Below are 19,943 nucleotides of genomic sequence, written 5' to 3' on the forward strand. Positions count from 1 at the left end.
TCATTACCAATGTTGGGTTAAATTTGACCTGCTTGTATTCAGTTGTCCCATGTTTATCCACTGTAAGTTGTACAGTGCTTCCAAAACTTAATACCCTTCTGCTTCCTCACTTTTCCTTGTACGCGTTGACTTGGTGTTGATGACGAAACAAACTTTGATTCTCAGCAGGCATGCTGGTACTCACAGCCCAGTGTCTTTGCTTTGATGTGCCTCCTGTTTTACTGACCATGATGCCTTAATGGGAACCTGTCACTTGCTGCTGTTGTAACAAAGGTGTTTTCTCTCTCTCTTGGTTTCATGGTGTCTTAGAAGAGCAATAGGCCAGAGATTCCTATGCAGGAATCTTGCTAAATTAAACCATGATTGGAGGCTCCCTGATTTGGGAATACTTTTTCCTGGCAAAACGGGACAACAAGAAACCTCAGTCATAATGAGTCAAAACTCTGAAATGATATCTGAAGCATCCCATTTAATGCTGAAAGAATTGGGGGGGAGTGGTGCCCTAATTGCTGCCTTCTTGATGATTTCTAATGAGATGTTAGAACAGAGTGTCATTAATGTAGAAAAAGCACAACAGTCACATGCCTACTTGGGCTCAGAAAGCAATCCCTTTCTAAGGCTATTATGGACTAGAGAATTGTAGTGGTCTGTATATGACCATAGGACTCAGCCTTCCATCCTTCCGAGGTCGGTAAAATGAGGACTGTTGGGAGCAGTATTCTGTAAACTGCTTAGAGAGTTCTGTAAAACACTATGAAGCGGGATGTAAGTCTAAGTGCTAGTGCTATATGCCAGTAGAAGATGTTCAGATGACTTCCAGGGTTGGGAAGACCTTCCCTTGTTTTAGATTCTGCAGATCTGGCCTCATTTTGTGGGTGCAGAGGGAAGGACGAGTCATTATTTGAACAAAAATGACTTTCTGTCCTTCAAGTGTGGCGGTCGAAACCATAAGGCCAGTCCCTACAATTGTTCTTCGGAGGCCGAAGAATAACAGATGCAACACAGATAAGGTTCACTTATTGGAATATGAGGGATCATCTTACTCGTCTAACAGAAATAAAGTCGAATAAGCGTTACTTCACGCTAAGCATCCAGACACCACGTTCCACCTTTGGCATTATCTCTCTTCTCTGGGCTGATATTCAATCATCCCCTTTGTAGCAACTCCTACTTGTGACTCCAGCAAACAATCACGTTAATACCAGGATGACAGAATTCAAGTGAAACTTGTTCCCAGATAGCTGTGCAGAGGAAGATTTTAATCTGAATAGGATAAAACATGCAGCTAATCACATTTATAATATATATAGCAAGAAGCTAAGTTCAGGGCTACTACTCTTCATTTTCTTTTTTCTGCTTAGAGTGAATTTAACAAAGAAAGAAAAGAGGTTGGATCCTTTAGAGTTGTTTCTCAACCTTTGGCATTTTGAGATGCGTGGACTTCAACTCCCAGAATTCCTCAGCCAAGTCCACGCATCTCAAAATGCCAAAGGTTGAGCAATGTTACGTCAAAGGAAATTGCAATGAGGTGGGAAGGAAAGGAACATTTGCAAAGCAGAAACCCAATTAATTGCACAACATTAACTGATCCCTTATTTTTTGCACGTTTCAGCTAAATCTTTGATTGTAAAGACATGAACCTCAGTGATAAAACCAAGAGGAAATATTAGTCTGAGTCTGTAAAAGTCGCTCCTTGCTTAAAAAGATCATTCCTTCTTGTGTTCCCTAGCAACTGGTGTGCATGTTCCCATCAATCTTGCCTCCAAAAGGCACGATTATTTCATTCCCTTAATTTATTCCCTGCCTTTTAAGCCAAAAAACCCACAAACACCCCCCCCCCCCCGAAGAATGGTTGCTGATATTCCCCATCAGCAAAACTAAATGAGAAATGTACCATACTTTCCGCTATCTTAATGAAAGGTTTGAACTTCTTGTGCCCCTGAGTGAGTTCAGACAAGTGACAAAATAATCCATTAAATCCATTTTTTAGCCTAATGCTATTCGGAAACGTGAGAATTTGGATACTTGTGCTGTTAGACAAGCTCTGTTATAATGGATTTTTACTTTTAGGGCTGCAATGGAAAAAAAATGCAGACCTCTTAGAATTTGCATAGTCTTTAAATGGTGCGTAGCCTTGGTGGTTTTCTTTATTTCAAAGATGTCTCTGTATCTAATAGTTTGGCATCATAGCAAACAGTTCCCACCATTTCCTTCTATTAACAGCTTTATCTTTCTCCAACACTTGTTAGGGAGAGTTGACTCATAAGAACATGGGAATAACTTAGACTGATGGCTGGCAATCCCCCCTGAAGGATTTATGTGGAATAATTTGTCAGGATTATTTATTCTAGGAAATATTCACTTGCTTTAATTTTAAGTGAAATATGGGCAAAGTCAGTAAGCTCCTAAGGGAGCCAGATGGTCCTACAGAGGATATGAAAAGAGGACAATGTTAACATTTAATAAGCTCCTCCAAATTCATCAAAGGGACCAAAACAAGCCGGGATGTAATAGAGAAAAACTAACTTTAATGACTCCGCTTTTAATGAAAGGAAGGAAGAACAGATGTTCCCTATGCCTTCTGTTAGATACCATTAGACATCATGTCTCTCTGTAAATTGCATAACAGCATTTAGTTGCTTTACATTACCTATAGAGTCAAGTACTGCAAAGTAACTCAAAATTAGGTATCGTGCTTAAAGTTGGCTTCATGGAGCTCAGTAGCTGTTTTCCAGGATTTTAACTTTTTGCATGTTTACCTGGGAAGACCTCTGCTTTTACTTGTAGCTGTATTTTGAAGAGAAGGGGAAGGTGCAATTGGTGTAAATTTGTATCTTGAAGCCACATGAAACACTCAAAATGTAGCTCAGTGTGAAGATTCAGGCAAAGAAAATTCCTCAGAGGAGGTAATTGTCCTTGAAAATGCTAGCTCCAAGTCCAGTGCAGTGTCAGATCAGTATGGCAGCTTGTCACATTTGCAGTTAAAACCGAAAATCGGTGTTGCTGGTGTCCTAAAAATTCACTTGTGGCTTGGATTTACAGTACATATAGATCCTGGAGCTTCCTGACGCTGAAATTTGTTGGCATGCCTAATGACACGGTATCCTGATGTATGCTTGTCATTTCAAAAACCGACCAATGTCCCTCCCCTTCACCATATGCTTTGTAGACTTGGGCTGCTAAATTGCTTTGACCTTTTTACATAGCCAGTCCCTTGTGTTGCATTTCAGCTCCTGGATTGCCTGGTCTTACCCATCTCAAAGAGACAGAGTTAGTTAAGTCCGGTCTGTGCGCTTTCAAGTGGGAAGAAAAAGGATTTTCCTGAACTAAAAATCAAAAGAAAAACATGCATACGATTTACCTCTGGTATAGATGGCCAGTACGGATTGTGTAGTAGAAGAGAAAAATCTGTTGTTTCAGTGTTGTAGATTCAAGGACTAATATAAAGGTATTGAATACCTGCATCAAAGCTTCATTGTTGGAGTTTCATCAGAGGGGTAAATGACAGTTGCTGCACTTGTTTTTACAGAACTTGGGAGTCAAATTTGGGACATTAAATCCGCTCTTTCTGTTATTTCACTCTGGGTCAAGACAGGACATCTGATTTCTAAAAGGTTCAGGACTTGCCTTTTGCTTGGCTCTGCAGATATCTGTGTCCTCTGCAAATTTCGAAATTGCCTTTTACACTTCAGCTCCAGTAAGAAGAAAAACTGGTGTTTCCATTCACACATTTTACAGAACTGCAACCTGATGTTTACTTTGGACTTGGTGCGCTTTGTAAATCAAGAATAGCAGAGTTGTAAGGGACCTTGTAGGTCATCTAGTCTACCTCCCCCACCCAAGAATTAGGATTCATTGTGCTGTATGAATTCACACAGCTTTGTGTTTAACGGGGCACCATCTACCATTTTATCAAACAGAAAAACCAGATATTTTCTCCCGTTTTACCACTTTTTTTTTTTGCTCATCCAGCCTAAAGGCTTTTTATTCCTTGTCCCAATTTCCTTTCATCTGGAAACCCACTGAGTCACCCCTTTAGGGAAAGCGGTAGAGAAGCTGCTCTGAATCTCCCCCCACCCCATTGCTTCTTTTGTGGCCTTCTTTCTTTAAAAGAGATCTGAACAATGACTTTGTGCTGAATGACTTCCAAAGACTGATTTCAGCATTCTTCAAGTCAGTTGCTCTGTACTTCCTGTTGCTCAATATATCCAACATAATATTAGCCCTTCATGAATCATTGCAGCCTTTGATGCAAGCTACCAAGTCACTTTCAGTTACTCATAAGGCCTAAATTGGCATTTTGCGAGTCAATTTTGGTCCGTCACCCTGTGTGCCTTTTTCAGTAACATGATCCTTGGAACCAGAAAGTTCGGGAGGGGACAGGAAGAATACATGGCATATACATTCTTTTTCTTAACAGTTAAATTCCTAATGCTGAGTAACTCAGACGGTTGGGGAAAATATTCCAGAATGCTTAATTTTCAGCAAGTACAAAAAAACCCAGGGTATAGGACTTCTAAACTCCTTTGATCAGTGTTTTGTTCTAAGAAGAACATGTTTAAACTCCTTTTTGATTTTTGAAACAATGATGTTACGAAGCTGTACTGGAGCTTGTGGAAATATTGTCACGCTGTCAGAACAATGAGTTAGCTTCAGAGAGGTGTCCCAGAGTTAAAGGACGTCTTCCAGAGCATTGTCTTCCGAGGTATATTTTAGGGTGAGTTCCAAGACACGCAAATCCTCTGTAAAGCTGGCTTGGTTATGGCTTAGACTGCTGTGTGTCCTCAGCCAATTGCTTCCTACAAAATACATCCTGGTTCAGTAAACCATTATTTAGTGTGCTGTGTGGTTCTTAATTAAAATTAACACCCTTTTTGTTGTAAACCAGGAAAGAATGCAAGCTAACTTTGAGCCCTGCTATGGGAGACTCCCACAGTAATGGTTTCAGGGACCCTTTAGCCTTAATTATTAACTCTCTTTGGCTTTAGATGTAGTTCATTCTTGATCCGGGGAAGCTGCTGTTCACTACAAAATGATGGGATCATATATTGGATCAAGCCATTTAGTTACTACAAGTGAGCTTGGTTGAGCCAAGTGGCTGGAATAACACTGTAAAAGACACCATCAAATGTTGGTTTCTTAGATGATCCCAAAGAAAGGACTTGGTGGCTTAGCACATGTCCGCTTCCCCCAAAAGATCTTGATGAGTCTTGAAAGGGAACAGAATCTCTTGCCATCAGGAAAACTCAAGATCTCGGAAGCCAGCCAGCCTGAAGTTGAAATAGAAAGGAGATTCTCGGCTCCTGGAAATGGTGCTGGGGTGGGCAGCAGGCCATAACGCTAACTGAGAGCCCGGTGGACAGATAGATCAAATCTGTCTGCCATTCAATTCTTGGCAAGCTGACCAAGCATTAAAACACTAGTGGAGAATTTGCTCTCTGTTAAATGCTTTTATCTTTAAGTAACCCACACGGATTATGTCTCCTGGTTTTGAAGGGGAGCTCCTTCGATTGCCACGTAGGCTTTTCTTTAGGAAGGGGTGATTTAGGAACAAGGAATGCCGTGGTGGCGTTCCTGTCGGGTTATTCTAACCCAGATCGGATTTATTTACAGCGCCATTTGTTTTGAAAACAAAAAGTAACAGACAGGCCTAATCTGATCCACAAATAAATTTAAAAGCAGAGAGCTACTTGAAAAGCGCAGGTGAGGCAATTACTTCCTGGTAATCAAATTTGCTTTTCAGGTGCGCTCAAGTGAGTCAGCGGACATTTTAGAATTACGCAATCGATCTGGGAAACCACCCACAGAATAAACGTAGGGCTAAAATTCAAGTTGTCGCGCAGAACATGCCACCGAATCATGCCTGTAACTTCACCGAGTTATCTAATCTCTCTTGCAGGTGTTGGCTTGGTTTGAAGAAGGAGAAGAAACAATCACAGCCTTTGTAGAACCTTTTGTAATCTTACTCATCTTAGTTGCTAATGCAATTGTGGGAGTGTGGCAGGTAAGCAAAGAAAAAATTGTGCTCGAAAAAATGGAAAAGTCATTGTAACACATGTGCTATTTTGGCAGGTTGCTTTAAGTCGCTTAGAGTCACCATAATATTTATTAAGAAAAAGTTGAAAGCGGAGATGAGCTCCGAAATTAGGTTAAACCTTTGTCATTCTTAGAGAGTTGCTGGATGTTGTAAAGATAAGACAGGATCCAAATAACCGTGTATCTAATTCAGTCCAGCAAAGAGACTTTGGACTTTTTAATGCCTTAACCATCAATTGTATCTTTCCTTAGTAAAAGCAGGGATGAGTTCCACCCTTTGTCAGAGAAAAGGGACCCTAGAATGCCATTGACAGAAATTAAGGTTGTGTGGGTTAGATTTCAGGCTAAATCTCTGAAAACTCAGAGCCACCAAGCATTTTAATTCATTTGGGAAATGTTCTGTATATCCAGTAAATGACACACCCCGTGCAATTTACTCAAGACACTGCACTCACCAAAATATATCCTTGTATCAGGGCACATACCACGTTTGCCTTCTATTCCTACCCAAATTTTCCATGAGAGAATATCAGAACAAGTTACGAGAATAGCGTATTAGAGCAGTATTTCTCAACCTTGGCAAGTGTAAGACATGTGAACTTTAATTCCCAGAATTCCCCAGCCTGCAGCCTGAGTTGACCTCTGCTTTCCTTTGCAAAAGGGTAGGTGGATGCGGCTTGCTGCCAACAGTGGTTTGGGCTCTTGTTTTGTGGGACATAACAGTTCAATACTTGTGGCTGAGTCCTGCCACTAAGTTATACAGTACTGAATATTAATAGCTTGCTTCCTAGATGCGAGTGACATTTCTGGCATGAATATACCCTATTCCCCACCTCCTTTTTTCATCTTGGTCATATGAGAAAGTCATAATTTGCCCATAATTCATCTTTCGTAGTAGGGTATTGTTGCCATAGGAACTGGAGGATGTCAACTAAGGTGGTATGGGAGTTCAAGAGAGAGGAAGTTTTTAAATGATGAAAAATAATAAACCCCGAAGCCTCTGCCCATTAAATTAACGATTTAGAATTTAGAGCGATTTAATTTACAGTTGATGCATTGGAATAGCTGAGAATCTTTTCCTGTTAGATTTATGTCTATTAAAAAAGACAAATTATTGCCCTCCACACCACCACCACCACCCAGTACTGATACGAACTCCACCTTTTAAAAGCAAGAAAAATTCTTGGAGCTGAGTGAAGAATTCTTCCGGCACTCAGATGAAAATGTAGCTGTTATGATAGAACAATGCTATAAAAAGCTGTAATATTCACTAATCATCTGTCTGCTAACGTTGGTGACAGTTTAATGTTTCTTGCTTCTGAAAATGGACTTAAAAATTGTATTTCTTCACTTGAAAAGCAAGAGATTGAAACCACCTTCTCGTGATTATCCTCCCTAGTCTTTATCTCCTGTCTGTGACAAGCGAAATACCCACAAACATACGTTCCTTTTAGATGGATATATTTTCCACTTAATTTGGGTTCCACATCTCCAAGTGTAACAGCAGAAACCACAGGCAGATGTTTCTCATTTGTCTGCTGGCCTTTTCACAACAAACTAATAATTTAAAAAGGTTTTAGCAGTAAGGGGCAGTTGTGTTGTCTCAAAAGCCCTTAGGGCTCCTTCTTACAAAAAGAATTGAGGAAATGCTCATGTGGCATTACAAGGTCCTGGTCTCAAAATCCCAACTCTATCACCGTATTGTGTTGATAGAAAGCACTTTGTTAGCAAGTCACGAGTGTGAAATGTGTTGATGTTGTGGGAACAGTTGTGTGTGTTCCCTCCCTCCCCCTGCAATTTTGGCCTCTCAATCAGAACAATGAACACACACTGCTGGAGAATGCTGCAAGGAGAGAAAGTATAAAGGAACTTAATTACCGAGTTGTAACTCTTTGAGTTGTCAAATTTATCAGTTACCCATTTAGTCAAGAAGTACACTTTGAATCTGAGTTATTTTAAGAGAGATAAGAATCCGCAGTTAAAAGGGACCTCAGCTTTTGGATTATCTCCTTTTTGGCTTTATGCACACCAGAAAAACTGCAGCATTTAGCCTGTGCATTTGACAGTGAAATTTTGCAGGCTGCTCCCTCGGCTTAGCTGCAGCAGCAGCAATACGATGCCAGCGGATGATCCTAGATTATTTATTAAACGGCAAACTTGGAGGCCAGCTGCTCAGCGCGGTAGTTTTTTTTAAAACAATATATATGTAGAATTACTGAACCCCTGCTGTTGATCCTGATGTTTTTAGGAGCGAAATGCTGAAAACGCCATTGAAGCTCTTAAGGAATATGAACCTGAAATGGGGAAAGTTTATCGACAAGACAGAAAAAGCGTACAAAGGATAAAAGCAAGAGACATCGTCCCTGGTGATATCGTGGAAGTAGCTGGTGAGAACTTTTATTTACTACATAATAATGGATTTTCAAATGCTTTTTTGGTGGGTTTGTGTGTTGCTTCCATATTTTGAGCTACTGTCAAGCCTGAATTAGTTCTTGACGTGCATTTAAAGCTTGGAAAGTAAGCAGAAGAAAACAAAAGCTGGGTTTTGTCTACATAGGGTTCCCTTCTAAGTTTAAATGTCTGTGGAGATTCTCAATCAATCCAGGGTGCTTTTTCCAAAAAGGCAAGTGGACGTTCTTGCTTGTTTTTTTCTTCCTGAAAACGTTCCACTTCTCACCCAAGAAGCTTCTTTGGTTCAGTTCAACTCCGAACTGAAGTATTGTACTGATGAGTTACATCAGGGCTCTCCAAACTTGGCACGGCTGGCTGAGGAATTCTGGGAATTGAAGTCCACAAATCTTAAGTTACCGAGTTTGGAAACTCCTGAGTTGCATAATCATATTGCTAAGCTGATGCCCTTAAGAGAGACTGGCTCTTCATTTGTAGTTCCTCCCGATGGCTTGTAGTATCAGCGGGCGGTTTCTGACCATGGCGCTCTTTTCCTCTGTACAGAGTATACCCCCCAAACAGGCTTCTTCCATTTCGCCAAGCCTTGTGGCCAGAATTGTTAGCCACGGAAGGTTTCACAGTGGCCTTCAGCTCTTCTCTGTAGGGCTTCAGACCAGCGTAGGGAAGAGACCACTGGGCCCCTCTGTGCTGCCCCTGGAGGCCTGATAATCCACTCTCCTCCCCAATCTCCCAGCCCATCCAAGTGGCTGCCTTGGATGTGGCCGACTGCCAAAGCCCTGGTCACCTGGCACGTCTTGTGTGTAGCACAGCCAGTGGAGAGCAGCGGTTGTGTCACCCCAAAAAAAACCATCTGAAAAAGGAGCTGATGGAAAGCCGTGACTACTTCTAGAAAAAAAAGCAGGCTTTAGATTACACGATGGGTTTTCTTTCCCAAGGCAGGGGAAGGTGTGAGGCCTACCTGCCTCGCTAAGAAAAGTGGACGTAAATCTTCGGTGTCTAGTCCATCTTGCAGTGACCAGACCGATCCTCTGCAGGACACCCAGCCGCCAATCCGCATAGCCGCCGGACAGAAAAGCATAGCTCTTCCAAGGGAACAGACACCGTGTTCCATAGCTGATGTCAAGGCTCCCCGAGGTGTGAAAGACGGTGGACATGCCTCTGTCATAAGCCTAAGTGCCTTGGATGGCCTTTGACATGGCGCCTGCCAGCGGAGGACCATCTAGGGAAGGAACGGAGCCCTTGGTCGTCTCTGATGGCGGAATTTTAGGCAGCGTGCCAGGGACATTTGCGTGTCTGCACAAAAGCTCCTCGCTATTGACCAGCATAAAACAACCAGGTGGCCATCACCTCCCTTCCCCCTAAGGTCAGTGGGGCCAAACGGCCAGGGATCCTTCAAGGAGGGTTTTCCGATAATGGGCTGCAAGGAGGTTGATCTTAGCCGGTTAATCTTGGACGAGAACTCCATTCCAGGCGATACACAGATGGTGGACAAGGGCTCTTCTAGGAGGGGAGCAGGAAATTGCCCGGTTCTCTTGCCAAGGGGAAATGCATTGTGGGATGGAAAGAGCTTTCCAAGTTTCTCGGAGGGCCTCGTAATGGAGTTTAGGAACCAAGGGCCATCCCAACACGCCCAGATGACTTTTGAGCCCTCCCTAGGTGCTCCTTCTGGAAACTCTTTTTAAGAGACTGACCTGATATTCGGAGCTTCAGTGTGGTTGCTTTGCTTTGGTTTCGCCACAAGCAAAGGCCTGAAGGCTTGGTAGGGCTCGTGACAGCTCCTTTAGCAAATCATGGTTACACCTAAGAGGACCTAACAGTGCGTGCATTGAGCCAACTTTCACGTTGGATCAGTTGCAGAAGACTTTGACCATGGGGATTGCTTTAAATTTAGCGGCTGTATGTATTTCACTTCAGTGGAACCAAGTAGTAGAGTAAATCTCTATGGATTGTAAATCAACAGTAGCCTTAATTCTGGACCCTCCGTTGAAAACAGGCATCAGTTTTGTACAACTGCTTGTAATGTTGGTGGGAATTTTGGGAGCTCATATTTGTGTTTAATGTTCCTGTTTAGTTGTCAGCATAAATCCCTGCCAGGCACTGAAACATGTATGTATGTATGTATGTGTGTATGTATACACACACACATACACACACACACATTAATTTAATAGGAAAAGCTGGGCTCTACAGGGTGCGCTGGCTCTCAGCGTGACTTGGCTCCCTTCTAATCTCTCTCAAGTCACAATGTCAAATAGCGTTTTGTGGGTAAGAAATATGTAAATACATTTACCCAGAGCTTTCATCCTTCTTTGATGCGGACAGCAGTTCCTAAGTGAAGCAGTTCAAAGCAAAATAAATAGTAGGCTTTATGCTGTAACCTGCTAAAAACTTGTCAAAAATGGCCCGGAGTTCAAACCAGGACAGCACATTTATTTTCAGAATTATTTATAAAAGAATTGTTGCCTTTGACCTCGCGTGGGTCCATTTCCCCGCTTCCCCTCCCATGAGTGATTGAAGTATAAAGCCTGCAGAATGTGAGGCCTGCTACTCTTGTGCTTTGAATTCGCAGAAGGGTTGCGACCTTACAACTTTAATAGAACCCAAGAGGAATTTATGATTGGAACAAAAGGTACCTCTGGACAGAGAATGCTTGAACATCAAGATAAGTTTGCTGCCGATATTCCATTCTGATTTGGCAGATACACTGAAATGGAGCACAGAAACTTCTTTGAATTGAGAACTTGGCTATGAGATTTAACCGTCGCTTTTTTTCTCTTTTTTTGCTCTGATCCCTGTTGCTTAGCCCGAAGCTGTTCAGAAAGGTTTTCCTTCTGTAAGGAAAACGTAATTTTGCCCTCCAATTCTGCCTCTGAGATGTAGATTTTCACGGGTACAGGTATGTAGGTCTAGGTGTGTTCGGGTCTTTTCCCGTGTAAGATTAAGAGTAAGATACTCTTAATCTTACACGGAAAAGATCAACACACCTAGATCATACATACATATATATGTATGTATGTATGTCATTTGGGTAGTTTCTATTGTCATTATGATTTAAAAAGAGTAAACACAGTTGATTGATAATAAATGGCTTCAGCCAACCACTAACCATGAGTGAAAGAAAAGTTTTTTAATATTCTCTGAAAAATGGCCAAGAAATCATAAATTCTGCCAGGGTATGTAACTTATGAGCACAACTGTGTGCGTGTGTGTGTGTATGTATGTGTGTATATGTATATATGCATATGTATATATATTTTTCTTGTGTCTGTTAAACCCTCTGTGCATAATTATTGCTATAATTAAAGCCTCTGCGTTATTTTCAGCTAATCAGTTTCGGTTCTTAACATTGGGACAGTGACAATTATCATTAAACAGATGAGGAGTAACCAGGTTTATTGGGGGAGGGAGCTTGGGACCCCCCTCCTCCCCAAGTTGGCTGTTCCACCAAGGCGGCCGCAAGCCCCTTCGCTAATATCGTGCAGTGTGAATTCGATTAGGAGCATCTCTGGTGTGACGACCGCAACGTTTTAAGCCTGGCAGGGATCTGATGGCACCGGCCAAATTCTCTGCTGTGGAAACCATTAATGCGTTTACGGGGAGAGGAAATGCATTTATGGGCCTGGATAATGTGGGTTTTTCCCGGCATTGTTCCTAAATTAACATAGAACTGGGTTTGACGATTGCGTCCAAGGAAGGAAAAAGAAATTGGTTAGCAGAGAGTTACAGGTAGTCTCGACTTTATGACCACAATTGAGACCAACCTTTGTGTTGCTAAGCGAGACATGTCTTAAGTGAGCTTTGTTCCATTTTACGGCCTTTCTTGCCACCGTTGTTAAGTGAATCACTGCACCGTGCTCTAAATTAGTCCCATGTTGCTAATTGCATCCGGCTTCCCCATTGACGTTGCTTGTCGGACGGTCGCAAAAGGGGATCACTGTGCCACCGTCATAACTGTGAGTCAGCTGCCAAACGTCTTGAAATTTGATCAGATGGCCAGGTTCCCCGTGCAACTCTTGGAACGGTCACCGTGACCGAACTGTCGTGTGTCGAGAACGAGCTACTGAATTTTGTTGTAGGAGGGGGCACCCATTTGGGGCGTCCTTAATGCGTTGCCCGAAGTCGTGGCCTGCACAAGTTTGCTTTTGGCAAGGGCCAAAGGGCCCGGTGGGCTAAGCCAACCTTGGCCCCTCTTTAAGAGCTGTGAGACTTCAGCTCCCAGAATCCCCCCAGCCATAGCTGGGAGCAGCGGGCCTCACCTGTCTGCAGGGGTGCCAGGCTTTGGAGGGGTGGCACCTGAGAGGTCCCAGCTGTCACAGGCCTCTTTGGGCAGCCTTGCCCTCCTTCCTAATGGGACCGGCAGTCTTTTTCTCCCGCCCGCTGCCAAGTCTTCTCCACTTGCTCTTGGGTGGGATTGTGAAAAGCAGCTGCTGGACTCGAAGCTTCTTCCTCACGACACCCATCCGTGGCGGGGTTGGGGGTTGTGGGGGCAGGGAGTGCGTCCGAATAGTTTGCCCATTTTTGGCTTTGGCCATTGTTTGTCTTGTACTATTTTCTCTTCTGGTGCTGAAGGGCAGAGGGAGCTTAGAACGCCCCCCCCTCCTCCTCCCCCGGCCCACTTTGTTTCTTTTTCCTCCTCCTTCACTATAATGCAGTAGAAAAGGGAAATGGTGACCAAGCAGTATAAATAGACCAAGTCAATAAAAGCCCTCTAGGGGAGATTTTTAAGAATAGAATAGAACTCTTTATTGGCCAAGTGTGATTGGACACACAGGGAATTTGTCTTTGGTGCAAATGCTCTCCGTGCACAAAAAGAAAAGATGCATTCGTTGAGAAGAATCATCAGGTACAACACTTAATGATAGTCATAGGGTACAAATAAGCCATCAAATCATACTAGGAAACAGTCAATATAAACCGTAAGGATACAGTCCCAAGTGGGAGGGGAACCGTTGATTAGGAGTGATGAGAAGATTAACAGTAATAGTAGTGCAGACTTTGTAAATAGTTGGACAGTGTTGAGGGAATTATGTGTTTAGCAGAGGGATGGAGTTCGGGGAAAATCCGTCCTTCTTGTTATGGTGTGCAGTGCTCTATCAGCATCGTTTTGAGGGAAGAAGTTGAAACAGTTTATGTCCAGGATGTGAGGGGTGTGGAGATATTTTCACAGCCCTCTTTTTGACACATGCAGTGTACAGGTCCTCCATGGAAGGCAGGTTGGTAGCAATTGCTATTTTCTTCAGTCCTAATTCCTCTCTGGAGTCTGTGTCTGTCCTGTTGAGTTGCAGAACCAAACCAGACAGTTCTGGAGGTGCAGATGACGGACTCAGTCCTTCCTCTGTAGAACTGGCCATCAAAGAATATCTACAAAAATTACAAATATACAATTTAAGTTGAAAGATCGTACGACACAGGTGGTCCTCGACTTACAACAGTTCGTTTACTGACCGTCTGCAGTTACAACGGCCCTGAAAAAAGTGACTTAGTTTTTCACACTTATGACCGCTGTAGCATCCCCGTAGTCACACGGTCTAAATTCAAACGCTTGGCCACTGACTCGTTTTTATGATAGTTGCACAGTGACGCAAATGAAGAAGGCCGCAGAATGAGGCAAATCTTTCACTTGGCAAATGTTTCACTCAGCAACATAAATTTGGGGCTCCATTGTGGTCGTAAGCCGAGGACAGCCTGTAATTGCCCTTCTCAAAGGCCAGGCTACTCCCCAAAGTAGCGTCACCTTAGCCGATGAATAAAGGATCCCATTTTCACAGTAACCGTGCCAACTTACCATGACTACACACTGTGGTTTTCCCTCTGTGTCTCTTGATTGCTGCCAGTTGCATAAGCAGTTCCTGTAGGAATGAAGCAGCTGAGAATTCCCTGCAGGAAACCTAGTGGGACCTGGTGGGGGGAGGCTGTTCTCCGTGACAGGATCAGTCATTTACGAGGCAGTACCGCCTGGAGCTCCGGGAAGTGAATTTTGCATGAGTGTCCCATACAGATTTTGCGTGGGTCTTAGGAGCTCCTAAGTCAGAGGTGTCCCAACTTTCAAGGCCTGTTAGACACCCCTTTAAGGCCTGGCCTGTTTAAGACCAGTGGGCTTCCAACTCCCAGAATTCACCAGGCAGCCACATCTTCCAGTTGCCCAGGTTGGACACCCTATCCTAAAGGATAATCATGGTGGCTGTCGGATACTGGTCACTGCCAGTCTTAAGAACAAAGAACTATATCAAAACTCGGGTGCTTCTGTGTTATTTTTTTTAGTCTCCCCCTGTCCCTGTCCCCCCGAATCTGACAGAATGCAGCACTGTTTTAAGCACACCTTCCGCTTGGCTGCATGTTACCAAGAATATCCATGCCAGAACGGAGCCAGGATTGATCCTGATTGGGAAGCCGTTCCCATTGGCTCAACCAAATGCCAGCGGGAATCATTAGCACCTTCCTACTTGTATTGGAGTGACAATATGACAGTCAGCTGGGTTTACAGAAGGAGATTTCTCCCTGAATTTAAAGGTGGGAAGTATGAGACATAACCTACCAACTTATTAGAAGAGAAACTTCCACATTGTGAGACTTAACACCACGCAGGTATAAAAGCAAAGAAAGGCATGGAATAATACTCTGAAATAAAAACAATCCAGCAAGAGAGAGTTGCTTTTTGAATAAACACCCAATATTATTGTGCTTACTCTGATACGCATTACACATCTGGAAAAATATTTGAATTTCCTGCAGCTCACTTAAGCTCACATGCTTTTTTTTTTTCCAACCCACAGTTGGGGACAAAGTTCCTGCTGACATCAGAATTACTTCTATAAAATCAACAACTCTACGAGTAGACCAGTCGATTCTCACAGGTAGGGGGTTCTCAAGAGAAAAGTGGTGCTGCTTGGGGATCTGTTGCAAACATCTGTCCTTGATGGCAAAGTCCAATTGTGGTGGTCATGATGAAGATGACATGTCTTATTTTGTCCTGGGTCCATCTTCCTTCCTTTCTCTCTCTCCCACCCCTCATGGAAAGTTAATTCTGAATGAAAGAGTCCCTCCTGTTTGGCTTATTTAAAAGTTGGACCCAGCCTGTTGTGTCAGCTTTTCTCCTGGAGTGTTGTAGTTGTATCTGGCTTATTTCCATTATTCCAAAATGGCTTGTAAAAAAAAAAAACCAGTACAACCCATAAATTATATTAGAATGGTGGGGGAGGGGGAGTGGATGAAAGAAATGGCGGTTGTTTTGCTAAACACTCCAGGAAGTATGTCCAAAGGGCAGAGAGAATTCACACTTCCGCACTAAGGCATTTGACCTTTTTTTCCAGGTGAATCTGTCTCGGTAATTAAACACACGGACCCTGTGCCTGATCCTCGCGCAGTAAACCAAGACAAGAAAAATATGCTTTTTTCGGTGAGTAAAATCCTGGCCTGTGTGTCTTTTGTAGGTCATTTGATGCGTGCTTCATTTAAAAGCAAAATTAGCTTCTCACTCTGTTTAGAACGCCTTGACAACGTTGCATCTATCGTGATCGTTTAAATCAGTGTTTTTTCAAACTTGGCATATTTAAGATGTGTAGACGTCAACTCCCAGAATTCCCCTGGGAAATGCTGCCTGGGGAATTCTGGGAGTTGAAATCCACACGTCTTAAAGTTGCCAAGTTTGAAAAAAACACCGATTTAATGGTCACCTTGAACTGAGCCTTAAAAACTCTATATATTTTAATGTCTGAAATGCTATAGGGTTTCCTGCGTAAGCAGGGGGTTGGGTTAGAAGACCTCCAAAGTCCCTTCTAATTCTATTATTCTATTCTATTTTAAGGTGCATATAAGTTGTTTTCAGCTAACCTTTGTAATTTATCAGCCATAAAATGAAAAAAATGGAAATCTCTTGCAAATGCTCAGTGCTTCCCTCCTTATCTGTGGTTTCCTTTGGGGGAGAGTTTTTAAAGAGTTCTCTTTGTGCTGAGAACAAGGGTTTTCTGGTGTTCGAGCAGGAACTTACACATCAGCAATCAATTGCTACTCAAGAATTTCATAACTGGAGTCCTGGCTATTCATCTGATTTATTATCCTGGCATTAACAGCTCCTGCTGTTCCTGCGTCTGGCAAAACAGCTGAGAACCATTTCCCCCCCCCCCCCCAACCCCCCCTTCCTTTCTTCTGCCTCTGTTCTGAGGTAGTCACCCCAATTAAAATTTATGTCCTCTTCATCCAGCTCCCTGGATGGACTTCAGAAGCTGTTCCTTGAGAACGTGGAGTGAGTCCTCAGAAGTTTACAATATGTACACCGTCTTGCCAACCATTGACCGGCTCGTGCCAGTTTATGGAAACTGGTTCGGTTGGTTTGAATGGAAAGGGCGTTGTGTAAATACCACTGCTGGTTTTGTTTTTTTAAAAAATATGAGTAGTGCTTACACTAATAAACTCAGGTCCTCCCTGTGGGACTCAGATCATCTTTTGCACAATGATCTCATTACGGAATTGCAAATCAAATCAAGCAAGCCTGTTTTTCAGAAGCTGTTAAGACATGTCTAGACCAGGCGTGTTCTTTATATATATATATATATATATATATATATATATATATATATATATATATATATATATATTTTCTTAAGTTTTCGCGGTACTTACATGTATGGCCTTCAGCTTTGTTGGGTATTTTCCCACGTCATTATTTAAAAGCACAACTATAATGACGTGGGAAAATACCCGAACAAAGCTGAAGGCCATATATATATATATATTATATTTTATATGTGGTCCAAAACAATTCCTCTTCACTCAGTGGCAGCCCAGGCTTGCTAAAAGATTGGACACTCTTGGTGTAGTTTCTGATCCCATCATCCAATTTCTCTGCTGCTCTCCTCTCTTGGTCAGCCTTGATAGCGTTGCTTGTGCGTTGATTTCCTTTGCACACCTAATCGACGCTGCTGTTGGTGCTTATACTTTAAATCTTCAACACAGATCCGTTTGGAGTGCTGTGGAATTTGATCACGTACTAGAGGAATGAAGTAATGAATGGAGGAAAGGGTCTACATCTTAAAACCTAGTTAGGAAAGAGAGAGAAACCATAGATGTACCTATTGTATGCCTAAAAATTCCTGCTTTTAAACTAAGGCACTGATGAGGACCAAAAGAATGAAAGTATTTTTGGAGGGAGGAGGGGATTATATGGTATCAGAAACCTGCTCCCTGTGAAATTTTTTGGTAGGGGGTGTTTGGTTGGTAAGAGGAATAAAATACATCAGATGACAATTATGTGCTTCAAAGTCTGTTCTCGGTTAGAAGAAGAAGATCACATGCAAAACCTTGAGGACTGTAGCCTTAAGTTACGAGCGCTGAATCAGACCAGCCAAAATGAGATTCTTGCAGTAAGACTGCACTGAAATAATGTCTGAAATGATGAACTTTGGGGGAGAAGTGTTTTTTAATAAGTTTTTTTTTTAAAAAAAAAAACTTGAAATGCCCGAATTCGATTGTTTCCTCATCCAGGGTACGAACATTGCTGCAGGCAAAGCTATGGGGGTCGTGGTGGCCACGGGGGTCAACACAGAAATCGGCAAAATCCGTGATGAAATGGTGGCCACCGAGCAAGACCGGACTCCCCTGCAACAGAAGCTGGATGAGTTCGGGGAGCAGCTGTCCAAGGTCATCTCGCTGATCTGCATCGCCGTCTGGATCATCAACATTGGCCACTTCAACGACCCCGTTCACGGCGGCTCCTGGATCCGGGGCGCCATCTACTACTTCAAAATCGCCGTGGCCCTTGCAGTGGCCGCCATTCCAGAGGGCCTGCCCGCCGTCATTACCACCTGCCTGGCCTTGGGCACCCGCCGCATGGCCAAGAAGAATGCCATCGTCCGGAGCCTTCCCTCGGTGGAGACCCTGGGCTGCACCTCAGTCATCTGTTCCGACAAGACGGGCACTCTCACCACCAACCAGATGTCGGTTTGCCGGGTAAGCTGCTGCTGCTCCGGTTTCTGTGGGTTAAGAAGGAAGACTGGTAAAAATGGGGGTGAACTGTCTGCCTCGGTCTCTCTGGTCCTAAAACTGATTTCATTTTTATCAACCACTCTCGCAAAACTGTCTTTAGAGAAGCTGCCTTTATTTCAAGGTCATTCAATAAGCCAAGATACAAGTTTTAATTTAAACCAGAGACTATCGATTCCTAACATTTTTTTTTGAGCCATCCCGATGTTAAAGTGCTTTTATTTTATTTATTTATTAATTTGTTTTTATTGTAGTTTTCAAAAACACAAATCACATTTATATTCATAACAATGATTTTGCATCAATAAATACATATATCTTATATATCATATACACATGTCTATATTAATAATCTCTTAAAATCTATTTTATTTACAGTAATCCATTCTTTCTACTCTTTACGTCTATTTTTTAGCCATTCATACCATTTATCTCATACTGCATAATATTCAGAATCTTCTTTAGCTTTCATTTCCATTGTGAGTTTGTTCATTTCTGCACATTGCAATACTTTTTGTATGATTAAATCTTCTGAAGGGACATTAGCTCCTTTCCATAATTGTGCAAAAGCTATTCTGGCTGCTGTCAAAATATGCAATATAATATATTTAATCTTTTTGGGATATTGGCCTGTAATTATTCCTTAACAAAAAGAATTCTGGTTTAAATTCAATTTGATATTTGGTGATGTCTTGTAGCCACTTCTTTATTTTAACCCAATATTTCCTGGTCTCAGGGCATAACCACCACATATGATAATAAGTACCATGTTAAAAGTGCTTTTAATATGCTCCCTTCTTCCCATTAACCCAGCCAGTTCTGTTCACTTTGAGAAGATAAAAGAAGGCTGGGGGGAAAAAAAACAGGTCTTGGTTTCTCAAACCTAACGGTGGGAGGTTTATTCTCGTCCCAGGCAATTCTCTAGGGAAGACGATCAGAGCCCCTGTGAAATACTGATTAAATTGCCTTTTCCCTCCAAGGCAGTCTGGAGGGAAGGAAACTGCATTCTTGCAGGGAGCAAGGAATCCCCTCCGGACGGCCGTCCTGGGAGCCGGATGTTGAGATGACCGGGCAAGAGCCTCCAATGAGCCAACAGCCATAAAAACGTCAATAGATTTTTCTGGGTCTTTTCCACAGCCGAAGTGAATCTCCCTTCTCCCTCCTGATGGGCTGCTTACCTATGCGCCTTGCCTCCTTGGCCGCTCACAAAGAGCGCACAAAGCCGCTGCTCATCTGTATTCCAAGAGAGACGCTTTGCAGGGATCTTGCATAACCGCCAGTCTTTCAGTGGGTCGAGGCCAAACAGCGGAACGACTCCGCCACAAAGCAGCTCCCGAGCCTTTTCTTCTCCCAGAAAGCATCTTTGGCAGGGCAGAAAAATCCTTGGCTTTGCCTTAAAAAAAAAAACCCTCTCGTCCAATAATGCCTGTTCCATCAGGCAATGCAGAGAAACATTTCCTGGACATTGTGGGGCTGGTGAGGGATGGCCGAGCATGTCAAAGCTACTTTATGTGAAAATA

At 42.8% G+C, this 19,943-nt stretch overlaps 1 protein-coding gene across 2 annotated transcripts in view; it reads left to right on the forward strand.

Annotated features, from left to right (window-relative positions):
- ATP2A2 (ATPase sarcoplasmic/endoplasmic reticulum Ca2+ transporting 2) overlaps positions 1-19,943 on the forward strand; it is a 41,083-nt gene that overhangs the window by 4,420 nt on the left and 16,720 nt on the right. For both annotated transcript variants that reach the window (XM_087942559.1, XM_087942558.1), the window contains exons 4-8: positions 5,900-6,004; positions 8,285-8,423; positions 15,219-15,299; positions 15,756-15,841; positions 17,926-18,390. In XM_087942559.1, the coding sequence (XP_087798685.1) occupies positions 5,900-6,004; positions 8,285-8,423; positions 15,219-15,299; positions 15,756-15,841; positions 17,926-18,390 (876 nt within the window). The remainder of the gene's footprint in view (positions 1-5,899; positions 6,005-8,284; positions 8,424-15,218; positions 15,300-15,755; positions 15,842-17,925; positions 18,391-19,943) is intronic.

This window comes from Notechis scutatus, chromosome 13 (assembly GCF_049901735.1).
Source record: "Notechis scutatus isolate UNSWTSFEM ecotype Mainland chromosome 13, rNotScu1.2, whole genome shotgun sequence".
NCBI classification, from domain to species: Eukaryota; Metazoa; Chordata; class Lepidosauria; order Squamata; family Elapidae; genus Notechis; species Notechis scutatus.